Source organism: Schistocerca americana, chromosome 4 (genome assembly GCF_021461395.2).
Source record: "Schistocerca americana isolate TAMUIC-IGC-003095 chromosome 4, iqSchAmer2.1, whole genome shotgun sequence".
Taxonomy (NCBI): domain Eukaryota; kingdom Metazoa; phylum Arthropoda; class Insecta; order Orthoptera; family Acrididae; genus Schistocerca; species Schistocerca americana.
This window is the reverse complement of record NC_060122.1, coordinates 556,271,461-556,296,072: the sequence shown is the minus strand read 5'-3', so window position 1 is coordinate 556,296,072 and position 24,612 is coordinate 556,271,461. Positions and strand designations below refer to the sequence as shown.

Genomic DNA, 24,612 nt, shown 5'->3' with positions numbered 1-24,612 from the left:
AACTTCGACCAAACGGGATTAGACAATGAAATACAAGCGAGCGTGGGAAAATGTGCGTAAGAGAACTCTTACTATGGTATGAGCACTGCTTTTGCCCAATAACTGGTCAAAATAACTTGTTTTTGCTTGGTTCCTTGTCTGCATATAAATATCATACTCCTTTAGAGCAAACAATCCTTCCCTCAAAAGTGTGTTCATACCACCTGGAGCTACAGGACAAATCTAGCCTCTGGATGTTTTTTTTTCCGTGCCTATAAAATATATAATCGCACTATGCAGCTACGCCGGTTTCACTATAAGCTTCATGACAGACTGTTTCGCATTCGGTTGCATTCTATCACATTCCATCAGTTCTCATCACTGCGTTGCACCAATATTCTATGTGCGCGGTTCCAAGGAGTTCCCCTTCGACCTTGATGGTGCGAACGTTTTTCGAGCGGCTTTTATGAACCTTTGATTCCATACAACATAGGAGTGAGGATGTCCACAAATGGTCAAGTGATTTTATTTTTTACACAAGATGATGGAACTTACCTAAGTGTTCCGAAACCGGTCGTGTACACAATAAAAGATTGTAGATTAAGCAACTGTTGTTCTGTTTCTTCATTTTACAATACAGAGAAACAAGAACAAAACATTCTTAGAAATATCTACAGAGCTTTCTCCGATACGTCTACAGTGCTGTTCTCCGATAGGAAACTCAAGTTAGGTGACTTAAAAAGGATCACTACGAAATCAGAGACAACATCACAGGTGAATTTAAGAAAATATACTTATTATGGACACCTGTGTAAGAGGTATGATAATTGATTCACTGTGAAGATATTCAACATCGTTAATGCAAACAAATTGAGGACTAGGTGGATGATGAAAACACAAGTACACCGACAGCAATTGAAGATTTCGGTAGAAGAAACTGAGGAGAGAAAACAATTCAGAAGTAAAATGAAAAACAAGAAACTTGAACAGATCTCAACGAGAGAAACAACGTAGAAAAAAGTGGACGGACGAAAAGAAGAAAAAACACAGTGAATTAATGAAGAGGTTTTGGGAAGAATAGAAATAAAGTTGTGATTTGCTTAAGTTCACACGCTTTACTAAATGGGAACAATCGAGTGGGTGTATATGCACACAAAGCTGGGGAATCGGCAGCAGCTAAAAGAAGTTGAGATGTCCATTTTCCATCGTAGTTTGATATCCGAAGACTCCAGACAGTTGATTGCTGCAGGTGTTGGTTTGCGATGTCGTTGCAGGTACCCATGAATTTTCTTTTTGGGCAGTCGTACAAAATATGGTCCAGTGTTTGGTCCGATGTTCCGCAGTCGCATTGTTAACCATCGGTCAATCCCACATTTACGTAGTGTTGCTTTGGTCACAGCGTGGCCATTTCTGACACGATTGAGAGAGCTTCATATTTTTTCTTGGGTAGTTCACTCCCTGGGGTTGGACGGTCGGATCTATTTTATCTATCTTCCAATGACCATAGAAGAGCGTCCACTGATTATTAAATTCTTCTCTTAGATCATAGCTCTCTGGGACGAGTTGGCCATTGTTTACCCAGTTTGGCTCTCTAGATTTTAGTCGGCTTTGTGGTAAGTTGTTCGATGTCACACGTTTTGGTAAGTCTCTGGACCTTTTGAATTTCGTCCATTCATGTGTCATTGTTTGCTATCGTTGGAGGTTTAGATACAATATTGACGAGTTCTGATAGCCACGGTTTGGTATGGATTTAAGAGGGCCTGTCGCAATACTCACGGGGTCGCTTGGATGGAAACCTGCTTTGTTGACATGGCTACATCTACATCTAAAATCTGCAAGTCACTTTTCGGTGTGTAGCAGTCGGTTCTTTTCCAGTTAAGAATATCTCCCGAGAAGAACGATTGCTTGTAAGCCTCTGGATGCGCTCAGGCCTCTCTAATTTTAATGTTTATGGCCTTTTCGTGAGATATAGCGAGGAAGAAGCAATGTTGATTCTTCCAGGAATGCACGCTCTCGGAACCCATAAACCACACCGCGATGCAGAGCGTCTCTCTTGCGGAGTCTGTCAATGAAATTGGTTGATCATCTCTCAGACGCACTCGTGCTAACTAAATGAACCTGTAACGGAATTCACTGCTCTTATTTGGATCTTTTCTATTTACTATAGCAATTCTATCTGGTACGGATTCCAGAGTGACGAGCAGTGTTCAAGTATTGGTCGAATGTTGATGGACTACATTTCCTTAGGATTCTTCCAATGAATCTCATACCAGTATTAACGTTACTCGCGATTAAATTTTGGAAATTTGTGGTAAGCTCCTATGGGACCAAACTGCTGAGGTCACTGGTCCCTAGGTTTACACACTAATTAATCTAACTTTAACTAACTTACGCTAAGGACAACACACACGCTCATGCCCAAGGGAGGACTCGAACTTCCGACAGGGGGAGACGCGCGAACCGTGGCAAGGCACCCGAGAAGACCGCGCGGCTACTCTCGATTAATTTATTGAATTTATTGTGGTTGTTCCATTGCAAATCCTAGATATTTTATGGAAGTAAGTGCTTCTAGTGATTGTTCTTTAATTCTGTGATCACACAACAAAGGATCTTTCTGTCTATGTATTCGCAATACTTTACATTTGTTTATGTTGACGGTCAACTGCCACTCCCTGCGCCAAGCGACCCTCCGCTGCAGCTCCTCCTGCATTTCGCTACGATTTTCTAGCGTCGCGACTTTTAGGTATACAACAGCATCATCCGTGATAAGCCTCATGGAAGACCTGACGTTATCTGCTAGATCATTTATGTATTTATTGTGAAAAGTGCTTCCCTTGGGATGGGCCTAGAGTTTTACGTGTCTCCGTTTAGTATGACATGCTCTGTTTAGTTTGCTAGGAATTCTTCAATCCAGTGATATAGTTGGTCTGATATTCCGTACGCTCCTATTTTGTTCATTAGGCAGCAGTGCAGAACTTATTGAATGCCTTCCGGACGTCAATGGATACAGGGCGCCTGTATCTACTGCTTTCTATTTGTCGGGACGAACAGAGCGAGCTGGGTTTCACACGATCGTTCTTTTCGGAGCCCATACATCAAAGCATTTGAGATGTGCTGCTACAGACGAATGTTGAAAATTAGGTGGACTGATAAGGCACGGAATGAGGAGGTACTGCACAGAATCGAACGGGAAAGGAATATGTGGAAAATAGTGATATGGAGAAGGAAAATGATGATAGGACCTGTTAAGGTATGAGGGAATGACTTCCATGGTGCTAGAGATACTAGAGGGCAAAAACTGTACAGCAAGACAGAGCTTGGAATACATCCAGCAAATAATTGAGGACGTCAGTTTCAGGTGCTACTCTGAGGTGAAGAGGTTGGCACAGGAGAGGAATTAGTGGTGGGCCGCATGAAAAAAAAAAAAACGCTGCTGGGACAAAGATTATCTTTTACTACGGTTCACTGGAGATGGGACTTTTTTGCTCCCTGTCAGATAAGGATGATGAACTACATGGCTCAACACCTGTTAATATCACCTTCACTTGTTAACCACGTACCGTCATCATTGTACTCATGTACATTGTTCGCAGAGTCGAGTGTATACTACACCACTCATTTCAGTTACTTATCTTGCAGAAACGTAAATATTTCATCTGGCAGTTCTTTTAAACTCTATGAAATTTCTCGGGTTTCTTTCTGACGAGGTGTCAACTTCAGAAGCTTTTGTTGTAGATATAATGCAAAGTTTGTTTTGTTTCTCATTGTAACTGCTCTGCTTTGTATGAACACCACAAGCTCTGTAGCGCTGTTATGTCTTACTCGTCGACTGAGCAGTTCAACTACGCTCCGTAGCCTCACGCTGTTCTCACCACTGGAAACCTGCAGTCCCGCCCCCTGTTACCATTAGCAGCCAATATTGTGGTTGCACGGTAACAATATGTGGGGCGTCGAATACCGCAAACATCATTGGTCTTTTGCGTCCTCAAGGGTTTCCTTGTGTGAACTGCATAGCAACCCAAGGCCGCAGAAGTCGCCTTAAGCTGCTAGGTGATACTGCACCCTAGAGTACTGGAGGGGGATGCCACTTGCTTGAAGATGTTCCAGAAATATAAGGCGCAACAAATGCTGCAACATGATGGGTCGCCTACTCATTCTGGACTGTTTTCTCGTAATTTGAACAGGTCATTCTCGCATCGATGGACTGGGCGTGCTGGACCAGTTTCCTGGCCCCCCACGTTCACTAACTTTCTGTGAGGAGCCATGAAACCTCTAATGTAGCGCAGTCGTGTGGAGTCTGAAATGGTCCTCGTCCCAAGATCGTCACACAGTTGCTACAATCAAAGGAACTTCCGTTGCGTCCGAGCGTCTCTGGCAGTCAGTGCTCCATTGGCGTCAAACATGCGTGGCGTCTGATGGTGCAAATTTCGAACATCTGCTGTAACATTAGGGATGTATTCATGTTGTATACCATGTCTACTCATTATGTCCGATAAATGTTTCGAATGAAACACACTCTTGTTTCCTTTCCAATCTTCGACCTCTGCTACAATGTATCCCTGACGTTTGTGGCCATGGGTAGCTATGCAGTTCTCAATCCTAGAAGTATGTCGCACCATTTCTGGGATACCCTGTATGTATCCGCCTTTTCTGTTTCACATTATTTCATCTTTCACAGTAATGTATTAAGTTCGTGCATAAGATCGTAGCGATTTTGTTTTGCATGTTGGCATTCCGGTTTGCTATGATTTTATTTATCGATTGTCACCTTTTATTTGTAGTTCACTGTTGCATATTGTTATTTTGTCATTTGGAAATAGTGAGTGAACTTGTGGACACTAGAAAATGTAGTGCCAAGAGGAGAAATCGTAACATTTCCGACATATTCTTCTATAGAGGGGTGAAAAAAGCGGAGGCAGTCAGAAACATTTGCGCTATTTATGAGGATAATGCCTTTGGAGAGAGCACGGAAAGAATATGGTTTTCTCCTTTCAAGGAGGATCGTTTTGATGTTAGTGAATCTCCACGTTTAGAAAGACATCGGGCTTTGATGAAGATCGTTTAAACGGATTAATGCAAAATGACCCATGTCAGTGTACTCGAGAAATGGCAAATGTGGGAACTGTGATCATTCCACCTTCGTGCGATATTTGCATGCAACGGGGAAGATTAAAAATTCGGGAATGTGGGTACCGCATGCTCTAAGCCAAAATTACAAAAATCAGTGCATCTCTGCTTGCTCGTCACCAATTGCCTCGTGAACAACACCAACCATTCCTATATATATCGTTACTGATGACGAGAAATGTTGTCTTTATGCTAACATAAGGAAAAGAAAGGAATGACAGCCCAGGCAAAGTAGCAACCCGCCGTACAAAGACATGCGCACATCTACAAAAGATAATGTTATGCATCTGGTGGAACAGCGACGGTGTGATCTCCTATGAATTGTCAATAACTGACACGTCTTGCAGACGCAGTCCAGGAATAACGACCACGAAGACTACGTGAAGTGATGCTACTCCACGATAACGCCCGCCTGTATTCAGCTACACTAACAAAAAAAAACAAACTATACAGGAGTTGAGTTGGGAATTCATTCCGCATCCATCTTATTCATCTGATCTTGCGCCCTCACATTTTCACCTTTTCCGCTCTCTATCGAACAACCTTCACGAAACTTCCTTTCCGAATGAAAATATGCTCCGAACATGGCATGATGAGTTCTTCTCCTCAAAATTACGTGATTTCTATGGTCACGGAATCGAAAAGTTACCCCAGCGTTATCGGACAGTTGTAAATACTGATGTAGAATGTATTATTGATGACTAATGTCTCTTTTATATGTATGTGTTGTGCTTATTAAACTTATGGGAAAACGTTATACACCACCACTTACGGACCACCACACTAATAGGTAAGTGTAAAATATAAACCTGTAAGCCAAATGCTAAATAAATGAAAATTAGAGGAGCACTATAAGTGGGAGCAGGAAATCTCGAAGGAGAATGCCTGTATTCTGCCCCTGATTATCACTGATTGGCAAGTCTAAATATTAAATAATTTCGTGAAGCGGTTTGGTCACTGCGAAATCCCGGAGCCGGTCGACAGCTCTCGCAGTGTCGACAGTGTCGTGTGGCTTCTGGAATGGAGACAGTGTTCTCAGGTGTGCTCCTGAAGTAGATAGTTGGTGATTCTCATTGATGAACCAGTTTAATTTTCCAGCACGAAAATTCTGCAGGAATATAGAGTCTGTTTCGATGAGCCAGTAAGGAATTCGGCTGAGGCACTTTACGGTTTCTTAGGCGTAGGCTGGACGTAGGTTACAATTGCTACTCTGACATGAAAAATTTGGCACAGGAGAGCAATTCGTGGCTGGCCGCATCAAACTAGTCATAAGACTGATTACTCAAAAGAGAAGCAAGTGCTGCTGTTTTGTTAGCGTGAGAAGTGTTCCGTTGTCAGAGCCCTCACAGCAGATCGCGGAGCCAGTAGCTACCTGGATCGTGGTGTTCTGATGAACGAGACGGGCCGGACGAACTGTAATAGTAGCCATTTGGAAATCTGAGAGGGACGTTTCTGTGAGATTCTTTCCCCTAAAATTTGAATTGCATTTCTGTTTTGTTGTTGTTGTGCTGATTGTCGGCAAGAGTTGCTAACAGCCAGTGGTGTTCTGTACTGTTCTAGGGAACAGATTCCAGTCCAGCGGTCTGATCTCGGAATCTTTCCTGAGGATAGTTAGTGCATTAACTACTGACTTTGGAACAGTGAGAAGCTTAACCCTGCATCTCGGATCAAAGCCAAAGTGGTGACCCTTAGACTATTTAGACTGATTTTAAAAGTGTAGCGGTGAAGAGAACTAATTCAGATCCTCCGATAAACGTTCACTATTACAGACGTGAAGCAACACGTCACGTAACTCGCTTCGCGCTCTGCAAGTCGCCATGAGTGTGTGATTCCTGCAGCGGCAACACCGCGAGCATGATTTCGCGCGACGTCACGTAAGCTCTGAGGCACGGACGAAAGGAACGTTTCGAAATCCCTTGGAATTAATGTTTACGTTATATATTTGTGTCAAGTTAAAATTGTGTTCTGAAATAGGACGCGAAGCTGGATCCGTGTTTCTTCACCTCGGACATTCCACGTTCTAGACACACTAAGTGGGAACGTTGTGATTTTTCTGGCTTTGGGGCCATCATATCTAGCTGCCTGATTCCTCAGAGGAGTAGAGGTTGCAGCATTATGCATATGATGTAATCAGCGGTGTGAGGAATCAGTAGCTGATGACATCTCTCTGGTGGGAAATATCGCCAGAGTTATAGTCTGTCAATGTGAATGACTGATACGTTTGGACGCTGCGGGCCAATATGTTTACTTTCCTTCATTAACAGTTAATAAAGATGAGATAAACTTAACATTTTGGAATAAGTATCTCCAAGTAGCAGGCTTCCACCTACTTGTTTCGAAATTCGGAATTACATGTGAAACTAAAAAACAAAAGAAATGAAATGTATTTGCCGTTCCGAATGCGAATACCCGTCAACTGTATAATGGAATGACGACAATGAAAATTTGCGCTGCACTGGGACTCGAACCCGATTTTCCCGCCTTACGCGAGCTGTCGCCGTAACAACTGTGGCTATCCGTGCATGACTCAGATACCCACCTGAACTTCCATACGTTCCTACGTCACATCATGTACTCGTTCACACATTTTGTGATTTCCGTGCTGGGGAGGACATATTAACTGAAGTGAGAAAATAAAACGCCTGCAGCCGTCCTTATGATTTTATTTATTTTGTTATCCAGTTTCCGCGCTTCAATGCGCCATCTTCAGGCTGTAGTTGATGCGGAAGGGGTTGATAGGATCTCTATATATATCACATCAGTGGCCAGCATAACTGAATATGCAGATAATCCGAAAACGTAGGTATCAACACTCTAACCATTAACTGCCAACTTACAATAGTAAACACCCATCGTTCCAAAGATCTCCTACCAAAAGAATGGGCTTACAAAAATGTTAACTGAAAGTCACTGCCTGGTTAGGCCGTCAGTGACAGAACACCGCTAGTTCCTGCTGCTAATAAAGCGAGTACACCATTCATTTATTACGTATTTTTAAGGGCTTCAAAGAGAGCGACTTCAGTAATGGATAGGAACTGTGATTGCTGTGTACAGATGGGAGCTGAGTTGTTGACCCTTCGCTCACAGCTCAAGGCTGTGTTGGCTTCCGTCACACAGCTTGAGACTGCTGCCAAGGAGCATCACTGTGGGGCGTCGGACGCGGGTATGCGAGAGACGTCGAGCACATCCCACGTGTGCCCCGATCAGTCCACTGCCGTGGCCGCCCCGGGTACTGCATGCACTGTGGTTGATCCCTGACCCATGGTCGAGTGGGAGATCATTCCAAAGTCTCGCAAGCAGCGAAAGACTTTCCGAGGGGCCGATCGTAGGGCCTCCCCAGTTCTTTTGACGAACAGGTTTCGGGCGTTATCTGTGGCTGACGAAGTCTCTGAGCCGGATGCAGTCGTCCACCCTGTTCCAGAGGAAGCTTTTCGGCTTGCAAGGTCTGGGCATTCACAGAGGGTGGGTTTGCTGGTAGCTGGGAACTCCAACGTTAGGCGCGTAATGGGGCCCCTTAGGAACATGGCTGCCAAATAGGGGAAGGAAGCCAGTGTGCATTCCGTGTGCGTACCGGGAGGAATCATTCCGGATGTGGAAAGGGTGCTTCCGGATGCCATGAAGAGTACAGTGTGCAGCCAACCGCTGGTGGTGGCCTATGACTGTACCAATGACGTGTGTCGCTTTGGATCGGAGGAGACTCTCTCTGGTTTCGGGTGGTTAGTGGAAATGTTAAAGACTGACACTCTTGCTTCGAGATTAAGACGGAGCTCACTATCTGCAGCATCGTCAACAGAACCGACTGTGTTCCTTTGGTGCAGAGCCGAGTGGAGGCTCTGAATCAGAGACTCAGGCGGTTCTGTGACCGTGTAGGCTGCAGATTCCTTGACTAGCGCCATCAGGTGCTGGGTTTCAGGGTTCCGCTTAATAGGTCAGGAGTCCACTACACACAGAAAGCGGCTACACGGGTAGGGGGGGGGGGGGGGGAGGGGGGTTGTGTGGATGGTAGTTGGTGGTTTTTTAGGTTAGAGGGTCTCAGGAAAGCGCAGAAAGGGCGCCTGTCTGAAAGGGGGAGGCAAAACACAGTAAGATAGTTGTAGAAACGATCGGTATTGTAGTTGTAAATTGTCGTAGCTGTGTTGGAAAAGAACCAGACCTCCAAGCCGTAATAAAAAAAAAAAAAAAATAGGAACTGAAATAGTTATAGGCACGGAAAGCCGTCTAAAGCTGGAAATAAGTTCAGCCGAATTTTTGTCAAACGACCTAACGGTGTTCAGAAAGGATAGATTAAATGCAGTTGGCGGTGGAGTATTTAGTGCTGTCAGAAGTAGTTTACCTTGTATTGAAATTGAAGTAGATAGTTCCTATGAAATAGTATGGATAGAGGTTATACTTGACAATCGGACTAAACCATTAATTGGATCGTTTTACCACCTTCCCCCCTCCTCCCCCACTTCCCCGACTGAGAAGATATAGTTACTGAACAGTTAAAAGCAAACTGGAGTCCCATTTCAAATAGGTACTCCACTCATACAATTGTAGTCGGTGGTGACTTCAATCTACCCTCGATATGCTGGAAAAATTATGCTTTTAAAGCCGGCGGTAGGCATAAAATGTCATCCGAAATTGTACTGAATGTTTTCTCAGAAAATTATTTCGAACAATTAGTTCATGAGACCACTCTAAGCGTAAATGGTTGCGAAAGCATACTTTACCTCTTAGCAACAAATAATCCTGGACAAATAGGGAGGCCAGCCTGAGTGGCAGTGCCGTTCTAGGCGCTACAGTCTGGAACCGAGCGACCGCTACGGTCGCAGGTTCGAATCCTGTCTCAGGCATGGATGTGTGTGATGTCCTTAGGTTAGTTAGGTTTAATTAGTTCTAAGTTCTAGGCGACTGATGACCTCAGAAGTTAAGTCGCATAGTGCTCAGAGTCATTTGAACCAAATAGGGAGTATCATGACAAATACAGGGTTTAGCGACCACAAGGCAGTTGCTGCTAGGCTGAGTACCGTAATACCTACAACCATCAAAAAGAAACGCAAAGTACATCTATTTAAAAAAGCAGATAAAATTGCTCTTAACGCTTTTTTAAGACAGTCTCCATTCCTTCCGATCTGATCAAGTAAGCGTAGAAAAGATTTGGAATGATTTCAGAGAGATAGTATCGACGGCAATTCAGAGATATATACCACATAAATTAGTAAGTCATAGTACTGATGCCCCATGGTACACGAAACGGGTAAGCTTGCCGTTGCAGAAGCAACGAAAAAAGCATGTCATATTTAAAAGAACGCAAAATTCCCATGATTGGCAAAGTTTTGCAGAAGTTCGAAATATAGAGCGTAGTTCAATGCGAGATGCTTTTAATAATATCCACAACGAAACTCTCTCGGAATCTGGCAGAAAACCCAAAGAGATTTTGGTCATACACCAGTGGCAATACGCAATCAATACCTTCACTGCGCGATAACAACGGTGAAATCACTGATGACAATGCCACTAAAGCAGAGTTATTAAACACGGTTTTCCGAAACTCCTTCACCAAAGAAGACGAAGTAAATATTCCTGAATTCCAATCAAGAACAACTGCCAAGATGAGAAACATAGGAGTAGATATCCTCGGTGTAGCAAAGCAGTTTAAATCATTGAACAAAGGCAAGGTGTCTGGTCCAGATTGTATACCAGATAGGTTCCTTTCAGATTATGCTTATACAATAGCTCCACATTTAGCGCTTATATACAACCGCTCGCTCACAGAAAGTTCCGTACCTAAAGATTGGAAAATTGCTCAAGTCACTCCAGTACCCGAAAAGGGAAATAGGAGTAAACCGCTGAATTACAGGCCCATATTTTCACGTCGATTTGCAATAGGGTTTTAGAACATTTACTGTGTTCGAACATTATGAATTACCTCGAAGAAAACAATTGATTGACACATAGTCAGCGCGGATTCAGAAAACATAGTTCTTATGAAGCACAACTAGCTCTTTATACTCATGAAGAAATAAGTGCTATCGACAGGGGATGTCATATTGATTCCATATTTTTAGATTTCCAGAAGGCTTTCGACACTGTTCCTCACAAGCGTCTTCTAACCAAACTGCATGCCTATGGAATATCGCCTCAGTTGTGCGACTGGATTCGTGATTTCCTGTCAGAAAGGTCACAGTTCGTAGTAATAGACGGAAAGTCATCGAGTAAAACAGAAGTAATATCCGGCGTTCCCCAAGGAAGTCTTATAGGCCCTCTATTGTTTCTGATCTATGTTAATGACATAGGAGACAATCTGAGTAGCCCTATTAGATTATTTGCAGATGATGCTGTCATTTACCGTCTTGTAAAGTCATCAGATGACCAAAACGAATAGCAAAATGATTTAGATGAGGTGTCTGTATGATGCGAAAAGTGACATTGACCCTGATAAAGAAAAGTGTGTCGTTATACACTTGAGTACCGTTAAATTTCGATTGCGCGATAAGTCACACAAATCTTAAGGCTGTAAATTCAACTAAATACTTAGGGATTACAATTACAAACAACCTAAATTGGAACGATCACATAGATAATGTTGTGGGTAGAGCAAACCAAAGAATGCGATTCATTGGCGGAACACTTAGAAGGTGCAACAGGTCTACTAAAGACTGCTTTCACCACACTTGTCCGCCCTATTCTGGAGTAATGCTGTGCGGTGTGAGATCCGCATCAGGTGGGACTGACGGATGATATCGAAGACGTTCAAAGAAGGGCGGCTCTTTTTGTAGTATCGCGAAATAGGGGACATGGTGTCACAGACATGATATATGAACTGGAGCGGCACTCATTAAAATAAAGGCGTGTTTCGTTGCGACGGGATCTTCTCATGGAATGTCAGTCACCAGTTTCCTCCTCCGGTTCAAAAAACATTCTGTTGGAACCCACCTACATAGGGAGAAATGATCATCACAATAAAATAAAAGAAATCATGGCTCGCACTGAAGAATTTAAGTGCTCGTTTATCCCGCGTGCCGTTCGAGAGTGGAACGGTAGAGGTACAGCTTGAAGGAGGTTCATTGAACCCTCTGCCAGGCACTTAACTGTGAATATTGACAAAAATATTGACAAAATATTGTGTCTACTGAGGTCGAAGTAGAGTGTGATTGTGAAGTTATCTGGACAGGTTTAACAGGGCTAGGAGAAATAAAGTTAATTGTTGGGTGGTATTACCGGCCACCAGGTTCCACCGTGACAGTTCTAGAATCATTCAATGGGAGTCTACACTCTGTATAGCAGAGGTACCCGGATCATGCTATATTAGTCGGAAGCGACTTCAACCTACCTAGTATAGTCTGGGATGTCTATGGATTCGATACAGGTGGTACAGACAAGCCGTCGTGTGAATTACTTTTGAACATATTATCCGAAAACTGTCTCGATCAGTTAAATAGACAGCCAACGCGTAATGGAAATATTTTAGATCTGGTAACCACGAACAGACCAGACCTCATCGACGGTGTCAGGGTTGAGACAGGGATTAGTGATCATGATGTTGTCATTACGACTATGGTTACGAAAGTTAAAAAGTAGGTCAAGAAGGCTAGGAGAGTATTCTTACTAGAAAGAGCAGATAAGCAGTTGTTAGCATCCCACTTAGTAAATGAATCGACTTCATTTACTTCCGGAACGATGGACGTGGAAGAATTATGGGCAAATTTTAAACACATTGTAAATCACGCATTGGACAAGTATGTGCCGAAAAAGTGGGTTACGGACGGAAAAGACCCACCGTGGTTTAACAGCGCAATTCGGAGAATGCTCAGGAAGCAAAGACAGTTGCACTCGCGGTACAAGAAAGATCGGGAGAATGAGGACAGGCAAAAGTTAGTAGAGATTCGTGCTGCTGTAAAAAGAGCGATGCGCGAAGCATACAACCACTACCACCGTCATACTTTAGCAAAAGATCTTAATGAAAACCCAAGGAAATTCTGGTCTTACGTAAAATCGGGAAGCGGGTCGAAGGCTTCCATCCAGTTACTCACTGATCAGTCTGGTCTGGCAACGGAAGACAGCAAAACGAAAGCTGAAATTTTAAATTTAGCATTTGAGAAATGTTTCACGCAGGAGGTTCGTACAAACATACCGCCGTTTGAGTCTCGTACAGATTCCCGTATGGAGGACATAGTAATAGACATCCCTGGGGTTGTGAAGCAGCTGAATGGGTTGAAAATAAATAAATCGTCAGGTCCTGATGGGATTCCAATTCGGTTTTACAGAGAGTACTCTACTGCATTGGCTCCTTGCTTAGCTTGCATTTATCGCGAATCTCTTGCCCAACGTAAAGTCCCGAGCGACTGGAAAGAAGCGCAGGTGACGCCTGTATATAAGAAGGGTAGAAGGACGGATCTTCAAAATTACAGACCAATATCCTTAACATCGGTTGCAGGATTCTCGAACATATTCTTAGTTCGAATATAATGAATTTCCTTGAGACAGAGAAGTTGCTGTCCATGCATCTGCACGGCTTTAGAAAGCATCGCTCCTGCGAAACGCAACTTGTTCTTTTTTCACATGATATCTTGCGAACCATGGATGAAGGGTATCAGACGGATACCATATTCCTTGACTTCCGGAAAGCGTTTGACTCGATGCCCCACTGAAGACTCCTAGGTACGAGCATATGGGATTGGTTCCCAAATATGTGAGTGGCTCGAAGACATCTTAAGTAATAGAACCCAGTACGTTGTCCTCGATGGTGAGTGTTCATCGGAGGTGAGGGTATCATCTGGAGTGCCCAGGGAAGTGTGGTAGGCCCGCTGTTGTTTTCTATCTACATAAATGATCTTTTGGACAGGGTGGATAGCAATGTGCGGCTGTTTGCTGATGATGCTGTGGTGTACGAAGGTGTCGCCGTTGAGTGACTGTAGGAGGATACAAGATGACTTGGACAGGATTTGTGATTGGTGTAAAGAATGGCAGCTAACTCTAAATATAGATAAATGTAAAGTAATGCAGATGAATAGGAAAAAGAATCCAGTAATGTTTGAATACTCCATTAGTAGTGTAGCGCTTGACACAGTCACGTCAATTAAATATTTGGGCGTAACATTGCAGAGCGATATGAAGTAGGAGAAGCATGTAATGGCAGTTGTAGGGAAGGCAGATAGTCGTCTTCGGTTCATTGGTAGAATTTTGGGAAGATGTGGTTCATCTGTAAAGGAGACCGCTTATAAAACACTAATACGACCTATTCTTGAGTACTGCTCGAGGGTTTGGGATGCATATCAGGTCGTATTGAGGGATGACATAGAAGCAATTCAGAGGTGGGCTGCTAGATTTGTTACTGGTAGGTTTGATCATCGCGCGAGTGTTACGGAAAAGCTTCAGGAACTCGGGTGGTAGTCTCTAGAGGAAAGAAGGCTTTCTTTTCGTGAATCGCTACTGAGGAAATTTAGACAACCAGCATTTGAGGCTGACTGCAGTACAATTTTACTGCCGCCAACTTATATTTCGCGGAAAGACCACAAAGATAAGATAAGAGAGATTAGGGCTCGTACAGAGGCATATAGGCAGTAATTTTTCCCTCGTTCTGTTTGGGAGTGGAAAAGGGAGAGAAGATGCTAGTTGTGGTACGAGGTACCCTCCGCCACGCACCGTATGGTGGATTGCGGAGTATGTATGTAGATGTAGATGTAGATGTAGATGAATATCAGAGCAATCACGTAGATGTAGATGGTATCGGGAATAAAAAATAAAAAATTGCAGTGCCTGTGTTGTTAAGAATAACGATGCAGCGTTCTTTCGGACATGCATGCATTCATGCATGAATGCTTGCGTGCTTGAAAGAATATTGCATCGTTCTTCTTAACAACACAGGCATCGCAACCTCGCGAAAACAAAAGCTTAACGAAAAGGCAGACGAAGCTCTTCGGCTGTCTTCGGAGCTGTACCTAGAGCGGGCTCCCAGGCGAAGTAGCGGCACTGCCTAATCGGATCGGAAGGGGCAGCCATTGTTGCAAACATGTTGTCTGGTGCGGTGTGGTTCAAATGGCACTACGCACTGTTGGACTTAGCATCTGAGGTCATCAGTCCCCTAGACTTAGAACTACTTAAACCTAACTAACCTATGGACATCATCCACATCCATCCCCGAGACAGGATTCGAACGTGCGACCATAGCAGCCGCGTGGTTCCGGACTGAAGCGTCTAGAGCCGCTCGGCCACAGCGTCCGGCTCTGGCGCGGTTTGTCAGATCATACGTCTGTGTAGGAATAATGAGTCTAGTATGGTTTAAGAATCCGTAACATATAATCAGTTACTGGTGTCGCGAGGTAAAGTTTGTAAATATGTTCATAACGTGTGATGTGTTAAAAGAAATGAATAATGTTTGTAACTTGCATTTTCTCATGAGCTGCTAAAACAATACGAATAGCATCCCTGAAAAAGAAGTGCAAGAACCACTTAATTAAATAAGATAAGTTCCTCGCTAACGGTTTATTATAGCTTCAAGACAACGGTTGAACGACCTACGTGCTGCTGACTGCGCAGGGGACGTCTTTAGAAGATTGCAGGTTGGTCAAATCATGCATTTCACTCAGGGCTGTGAAAGCAACTTGACATCTCACGTGTAATGCATTCCCAGAAAAAACGGGATCTTTAACATGTCATCTGTGGCAACACAGAGGAGGTTAAGGGGATAACAATGTTAGTATTCCTCCTTTAAATCGTCATTGCCTTAATGCTTCAACATGTTGTGACTGATTCAAACTTCTTTTAGATACTGCCGATTCCCCAGCTTTCATTATTACTTATACATGGGAAGACCCATTTCGAAACGAGGCCCCTAGAGTAGACGACTTTCGCCCATAGCCACTGATGTATTTTGGAAGCCAGCCATGACAAAACTATTCCACCTGGTGTTCGGGATATATGAGACAGGCAAAATATCCTCAGATTTAAGAAGAAAATAATAATTCCATTCCAAAAAAAGTTACCGAACTGTCAGTTTAATAAGTCGCGGTTGGAAAATACTTACACGAATTATTTACAGGAGAATGGAAAAACAGCTAGAAGCCGAGCTCAGGGAAGATCGGTTTGGAATGCGGAGAAATGTAGAAACACAGGAGGCAATACTGACCATACATCTTCACTTTGAAGACAGGTTAAGGAAAGGTAAACCTACTTTTATAGCTTTTGTAGGTTTGGAGGAAGATATTGACAATGTCAACAGGGATGCACTCTGAAATCCTGGAGGTAACAGGGGTAAAATGCAGGTAGCGAAAAGTTATATACAACTTGTACAGAAACCAGACGGCAGTTATAAGAGTCGAGAGAGGGAAACAGTGGCTGAAAAGAAAGGGAGACAGGGTTTTAGCCTATCCCCGAAGATGTTCTATCAGTACATTGAGTAGGCAGTAACGGAAGCCAAAGAAATTCTTGAAGAAGGAACTAAAGTTCAGGGGGAAGAAATAAAAACGTTAAAGCTTGCCGATGATATCGAAATTCTGCCAGAGAAACATAAAACTTGGAAGAACAGTTGAAGGGAATGGACAGCGTCTTGAAAGGAGGATGACACATTCTCAAACACCAAGTGATCACCAAATTAGTAATAGAGGGAAATGTGGGGGTGAAAATTGTGGAGGGAGACCAAGAAGCAGTAAGCAGGTTCAGAAGCATGTAGGTTGTAGTTGTTATTCGAACACGAAAAGACTTGAGAAGGACAGAGCAGTATGGAGAGCTGCTTCAAACCAATCTTCGGATTGATGACCACAACAACAATAACAATTAAAATTTGGGTCACACCGGCCATTAAACACGAATATCTTGCTTATCGCGAGCAGTCACCTTAAGAGACTACTTCACTATTGATACGTAAGTTCCCCATGATTTCCTTAAATATGTTCAGGCGAAGATTGACCGGTGGTCTTGGAAAAGGATTCGGCAACTTTCCATCCTCGTCTTTGTCAATTCTAGCTAGTGCACCTTCTCGAAATACCTTGTTGTTGAGGGATTGTGAACGCTAGTCTTCCTTTCTTCCTTCTAAAGTAACCCTAAAACAGGCTAGATTAAAATCAGTGACGCGCTTCGTAGTGATTGAGAGAATATGGGTGTAAATTTATGAAGGTGTTCAAAATGGTTCAAATGGCTCTGAGCACTATGGGACTTAAGTTCTGAGGTCATCAGTCCCCTAGAACGTAGAACTACTTAAACCTAGCTAACCTAAGGACATCACACACATCCATGACAGAGGCAGGATTCGAACCTGCGACCGTAGCGGTCGCGCGGTTCCAGACTGTAGCGCCTAGAACCGCTCGGCCACCCCGGCCGGCCTATGAAGGTGTCTTTCGCATGTCACTTTATACACTTTTCATAGATGAGAACGTAGATTAGGGATAGCTACCATTTTTGAGAGATAGCATTCCTGTACTGAGTAGTTTGACGTGGTACGTCAACTTGATCTCCCCGCTCCTAGCGTTTTCTGTGCGAGGACAACTGCGCACAGGATAACGTGAGATTTCTCGTCATCGGGGCGCGTGTTTCGCACCATCCCAGTAGTTGTGCAATCACTGTGCTTTTTACCGCACACTTTGTCAAGAGCCTGCGGCGAGCAATGTCATTGGGGTAAAATTACAATCGCCAGGGGGACCGCTGTTGACAAAAATGTGACGACAGAGGTCGCCCGATTGCTACTTCGTTCCCTGCGGTGAATAGAAGGGCTGCAGCACACTCGGTAATTGAATGTTCCGCGTCATCACCATTCGAGTTACTACGCAATCCAAAGATAGATGCCCCAGCCCGCGAGAATGTTTCGGCAAACTGCTTCTAACAGTGCACATACATTAACAGGCACGCAGAAACAACGTTATTCGATGCTAAAAGCGTGCAAACTATTCGCTTGGACTGATGAGCTGCGGTACATGGTGGTTTGGAAGCGTCGAAAAACACAAGAGGTAACGGATGCCGCATACTAGCAGGGTTTAATTAATGCTGGTGGAAGTATCCTAAGGTAGGAAAGTTTATACAATATTAAGCGAGCACCTTGGAATGTTGACCATCATTCGTCACTGGCGAACGAATAGGGTGGGAGAGACAGGAAAATGAAACTTTTGCTTTGTAGCTGCCCGAACAACGTAATGAAACTTGCCGACAAGATAGTAACTACGTTTATGAGTGAGGCTCGAAAGTGGAACTCGTGTTTTGCAAGAAACATTTTAAAAACTGTGCCACCAAACAATGCCTGACTTCAAGACTCAGTCTTCCAGTTATTCTGTGTCTCACTGTTACAAACTCCACAGTAGCTCATCTGTATACCTCGCTGGACTAGCAGTTCTAATCTGCCAATAAGTTTCATTACACTGTACATTGGGCTGCAGATAAAAGCTTTAATCTGTAAACAACTACATTGCAAAAAATTAAGCATCCCTCCGGAGACCTGTGTGTACAGTAAGGTAAAGGTAATTCGCCTCTCCACCATTCCAAACCTGTACCTCAGTTACTTGAAGAATGCTCCACAGATAGCGAGGTACCTACAACGGCTGCGATGTCGCCTAACCTGACTCCTACTGAGTACATTTGGGATGTTTTTAAGTAATAAAGTAGATTGCAGCATTTTTTTTCTTTTTACGCAATCTAAAGGATTACATTTATGGAGCATTTAGGTTATATAAAAAGGCATTAGGGTGCTGTAGTTGATTTTAAATCGATATTAATTAAACTGGGGGAGGGGCTTTATTATAAACAAAGCACTGTGCTGAAAAAATTGTACTGTAATGCGAAATGTTAAATTGGGAAGACTATCGAACGAGACAGCAGTTGCGTAACAGTGGGTGTGCAATGTGAAGCGTTCTTGATTGAGGAAATTTGGAAGTAGTATAAAACACTGGGGGGCGTAGATGCTATGTCGAAAGAAAATGAGAAGAGGAGAAGAAGTAGAGGCCTAATGCATCGATGGTAGGGAAACAATGGATCAGATTTAGTGGTTTGAGAAAGGGAGTAACTGAAAATTATCTTCGAAGTGGATTTTCAGGGTATATAGGCTTAGAGTCCCTAGGCTGTGTTCATAATACGAGTGACCGCGTTCGAGCATCAAGGAAATAATGAGATTTAAGTTTTCATTTAGGAAAAGGACTTTCAGTATGGGTGAGGGCAGTGGGTAGTTTGATTATGTGGCAAATATTTCTTCTGAAGCAGGTAAACAGAGACAGAAACGACGCAGACACATGATGATGACATCCAGGGAGTGATGGAATATTAGTGGAGCAAGAAGCGAAGTGTTTTTCATTTGAATAACATTGGGTTAGCTGAAAACTTTACAGCTGTGGACGGCGGTGAAAGAATGTAATTTCCAAGATTGACCAATTACCGACAGTAACTTTAGTAGTTTTTGCACGCTGAAGCTTTTATGTTGGGTTGGTAGTAGGGGTAGCTATAACAGTCACTTATGGCCTATCCCCGAATTTATCAACCTTTTTACCTTTGTGACACACCAAATTTTCAAACTTTCGTGACAACCTTACATGTGAGTTTTTTCCCTTTATGCAAAAAAAGTGCATAAAATACCTTTTTTCGTCATGGAACAACCATGAGATATAAGTTTCACAAATGTGTTACCCAAGAAAATTTTTTATGCTCTACATATTTTATCTTGAGGAAGATCAAAAGACATTAAAACTCTCGCGGCATGCCTGACTTGAGCTCGCGACACACCAGTGTGATACGGCACAGCGATTGAGAAACGCTGGTCTGGGGCTCAGGACAGGTTTTTCAAACAGTTTCGACATTTTAACAATATTTATTTCCTTAGAATTATATTGTGGCTTCTGTGCTATGAGTCATGATTTAAAACGGAAGTAATAGCTGAATAAAACAAGTTTTTCTCATTTAAAAAAAATTATTAGCCTTCAAAATAAACCAGGTATTCCTTCTAAGTACCAGAATTCTCAAAATGTTCCATCACAGGAAAACTGTGGGAACCTCTTCACTAGGGTGAGACTCAAATAAGCCTTCCCACGGCTGGCCTTACTGTGTGTGGTGCCTGCGATGGCTAGCCTTCTACAAGGCGGTAGAAGATTTAATGAGCTGCAGGAAAGGTGCTTAATACTAGTATGTGTAGGGTTAGTCGTGGTTGCGGAAGTCAGGCAGGCGCCACTGACCGGTGTGCATGCCGATGCGCAGCTTGAGCTGCTCTCCTGGCCTGTGCCGGATGCGGAAGCCCGCCACCGCCTGTCGCAGCGCCAGCGACATGCGCGCCACCTCGCGAGCGTGCCGCGAACCATTCCGGACTGGCAGCCCAGATACTACCATGTAGGCGTCCCCGATTGTCTCGACCTGAAAAACACGAGACTGAAAATGTAACTCGTAACTTCACACCATTTATGGCAACAATCTCGTCAACGAATACTCGAAAGCAGATACCCCATACCCTATGGTTTATTACTTCTGGTCTCCATCAAAAGGAAAATGTCTCTATTAAACCAATTACAGATTAATAGCAATAAAAAGGAACAGTTCGAAAGCAGATACCTACGACCACATTCCGTTCCCCCACCTCCCCCTTTTCCTTGAACGGATATGGATCCTGTACACCTCCCGAAAACTCAATCCTCCTCACCTGCTTGTCTCCCCCATCCTCTCCCACCCCCGCCTGCTGCCGCGCCTGTATTCCCACGTCCCACCCAGTCTCCATCTCTCCGCCCTCCTTACCCTCTCCCAAGGCGGCTTTCGCCAGCTCCCTCTCCCTGATGATGCCCTCCTCCCCTCCATATGCCCCTCCTACCAACTTTGATCCTCCCTCCCTCTTCCTGTGTTTGCTCCTTTGGGCACCCTCCTTCCCTTCTCTCCCCCTTCCCTCCCTCCTCCATTTCTCCCCACTCCTCCCCCGGGCTTCCCCTCCCCTGTCCCTCTACTCCTCTTCCCATCTCCTCAGCCATTGGCATCTTTGTTCTCCCCCTCCCCCCCCCACCCTTCTTCCCCTCTTGGCAGGTTCCCAGACTCGCACACACTACGTGGACATTCGCGCGCCGGTGATCATCGCCATGTGCCGTCATGTTTAGTGTTCAGTGTTCACCGTCGCACTCCATCGTTCACCTGTGCCGTTGATATCTTCAGTGTTTGTGCGTCATGTCAACAGTTTGTAGTGTGGATTATCGTCGAGTGTGAACGGCTCCGTGTTTGTCTTTATGTGTCTACTGTTTTATTACCCACCGTTCTGTAACTTATGTGTATTCTTTCTGTTGTTTATTTGTCTATTCTATGGCTGAAGAGCGGCGTAACATGCTGCTGACAGCCTGCCTGTTTGTACGGGTTTAAAAATAACAATAAAGAAGAAAAAAAAAGCAGATACCCCATACCCTATGGTTTATTTGCTTCTGGTCTCGATCAAAAGGAAAATGTCTCCATTAAACCAATTACAGATTAATAGCAATAAAAAGGAACAGCTGTCAAAGTTAACACCTATCTCCAAATTGTTGTACAATTAAAGAAGACATCCTGCTTTTTTAAAATTTGAGTTTGTAACACCCAAAAAGCAAAGACAAGTAACGCTATACAACGAATTAAAAATTACTCATTGCTTCTTACTTCTATTATTTGTAATTTCTTTGAACTATCAAATCTGTGTAGCCATTTACAAATTTATTAGACTTTATGGGACGAATCTTTACTGATAGTTTAAGTTCGTACTTATCACCTGATTCATTCCTTGACTTGTTTGTGGAAAAGTTCAGCTTTGAATTACACAATGTTAATTGGCCTTATATTCATGAAAACAAAGTTACAAATACTAATTTTATAAATTTCACAATGTTCATGTCCTATATAAATGTAACCACGACTTAATTTTGCCTCGTGTTTCTGATTCTTCTGCTTTGTTGTATTGGGCACTGCCTGAAGCCATTTGAAACACAATAAATAAATATTCAAAGTGACACGAAAATACTTCAGAGAAAAATTGGAATGAAGATTTAAACACTCAACTCACCTACTCAGAGTATTATTATTTCACAGTCACCAACTATGTGTATGTGTGTAAGTCATGCGTTTCAAACTCATGTTGGATGGTACATTAACATATAACAGTTAAGCAGAGTGAAAATATGAGAGAAAATTTACTCAACGTGAGTACAGAAGAGTTATAAGGAAGAAAAACTTAATCACATGACCGGAGAACAAAACGTGATTCTGTTCGAATCTTCAGTCTTCTGATTGGTTGATGCGACCCGCCACGAATTCCTCTCCTGCGCTAACCTCTTCATTTCGTAGTAGCACATGGAACCTACGTTCCCAGTTGTTAGTTGCATGTATTCAAATAAAATCTCTGTCCCCCCACGCCGCTCCACAGATTTTGTCCACTGAAACTCCCTCAAGTACCACAGAGATTATTCTCTGATGTGTTAACACACGTCCTGTCATCCTGTCCCTTCTTGTTTTGAGTGTTCCTCTTTTCTTTCCACTGGTTCTTCAGAGAAATTTGTCATTATTTAACCTATCAGTTCCCCTAATTTTTGTCATTCTTTTGCAGCACTACCGTGCGGAAACTAGACTGTAGCTATAAGAGTCAAAAGACATGGAATGGAGGCAGCAGTTGAGAAGGGAATGGACAGAGCCATGTTATTCAATATACACGTCGAGCAAGTAATAAATAAAATTAAGAAAGAAATTTGGCAAGGGAATTAAAGTTTATGTAGAAGAAATAGCAAGTTTGAGACCTGCCGATGACATTATAGTTACGACGAAGACAGCAAAAGACTTACATCAGTTGAAAGAAAAAATGTTTAAAGATGATCGTCAACAGTAACAAAACAAGGGTAACAGAATACAGTCAAATTAAATCAGGCGAATATTAGGGACTTATATTAGGAAATTAGTAAAAGTAGTAGATGAGTTTTGCTATTTGGGCAACAAAACAATGACGATGTGCAAAGGAGACAGGACATAAAACGCATGTTATCAATGACAAAGAAACTTCCGGAAAAAAATTGTCTGATAGTAATTTAAGTTAGAAAATCTTTTCTGTTGGTGCAGCAATAGAAAAGGAAATCTCCGCCAACTTCTGGCTATGGCCACAAGTCTTTTGCGCTACTGACTTACAGGGGCTTGTTAAGCGAAGAGACAAATGCTCCTATGTTCGGGGACATGTGCGCTAAGCTGAGCAGCCATGGGTAACCATAAAACACTGAAGCTCAACTTTTGTGCAACACGTGTACCCCCAAAGCTGTTAACTGAAACGAGTGGAATTATAATAAACAAACTGTAAGTAGATACTTAGAACTGGCTTACCTTATACACGTCGAAGTGCTCTATGATGGAGTCGAAGCAACTGTACAAGTCGTTGAGTAAATCGACAACCTGTGAAAAAAAATGACAGAATTCATTACTGAATAATGACGTTGATTTATCCGGGAACAAGAATAATAATGCATTGTCTATGTGGGGAGAGAGAGAGAGAGAGAGAGAGAGAGAGAGAGAGAGAGAGAGGGGGGGATGCTTATTTTTCCTGTACTGAAGTAGGCAAACGAGGTGCGCTATTTATAAACTCAGCCGTAAATGCAAACAAATCATACAGTGTTTCACATACAGCTTTAAGAACTAATTATTTAAATAAAAATGAATTTTTAATACACCGTGTTTTTACATCGGACTAAGAAGTTCCAAATAATTTCTTCTAGCCCCACATAGATTCCTAACCCTGTACTATCCTGAAAATTTGTGATTGTGGATTATTAATAGCTATGAAAAAGATAGGAATTTAAGGAGATGGGGCCTAGATGAACTGAAAGAACCAGAGGTTGTAGAGAGTTTCAGAGAGAGCATTAGGGAACGGTTGACAAGAATAGGGGGAAGAAATAAAGTAGAAGAAGAATGAGTAGCTTTGAGAGATGAAACAGTGAAGGCAGCAGAGGATCAAGTAGCTAAAAAGACGAGGGCTAGTAGAAATCCTTGGGCAACAGAAGAGATACTGATTTTAATTGATAAAAGGAGAAAATATAAAGATGCAGTAATGAAGCAGGCGAAAAGGAATACACATGTCTGAAATCGGCAGGAAGTGCAACATGGCTAAGCAGGGATGGCTAGAGGACAAATGTAAGGATGTATCACAAGGAGTAAGATAGATACTACCTACAGAAAATTAGAGAGATTTTTGGAGAAAAGAGAACCATCTGTAGGAATATTAAGAGCTGAGATGGAAAAACCAGTCCTAAGCAAAGAAGGGAAAGCGGAAAGGCGGAAGCATATATATAGAGGGCGATGTACTTGAAGGCTACATTATGGAAATGGAATAGGACGTAGGTGAAGATGAAATGGGAGTTAAGATACTGCGTGAAGAATTTGACATAGCACTGAAAGACCTAAGTGGAAACAAGCCCCCGGGTGTAGACAGCATTCCATTAGAACTACTGATAGCCTTGGGAGAGACAGCCGTGTCAAAACTCTTCCATCTGGTGAGCAAGATGTATGAGACTGGCGAAATACCTTCGGACTTCAAGAAGAATATAATAATTTCAATCCCAAAGAAGGTAGGTATTGACAGGTATG

General features: G+C 43.0%; 1 protein-coding gene across 1 annotated transcript in view; it reads right to left on the bottom strand.

Moving 5' to 3' along the window:
• LOC124613611 (atrial natriuretic peptide receptor 1-like) overlaps positions 1–24,612 on the bottom strand; it is a 917,955-nt gene that overhangs the window by 119,957 nt on the left and 773,386 nt on the right. Inside the window, exons 5-6 of the mRNA XM_047142326.1 lie at positions 23,356–23,424; positions 20,232–20,406 (exon numbers count right to left, since the gene is read on the bottom strand). Of these exons, the coding sequence (XP_046998282.1) occupies positions 20,232–20,406; positions 23,356–23,424 (244 nt within the window). The remainder of the gene's footprint in view (positions 1–20,231; positions 20,407–23,355; positions 23,425–24,612) is intronic.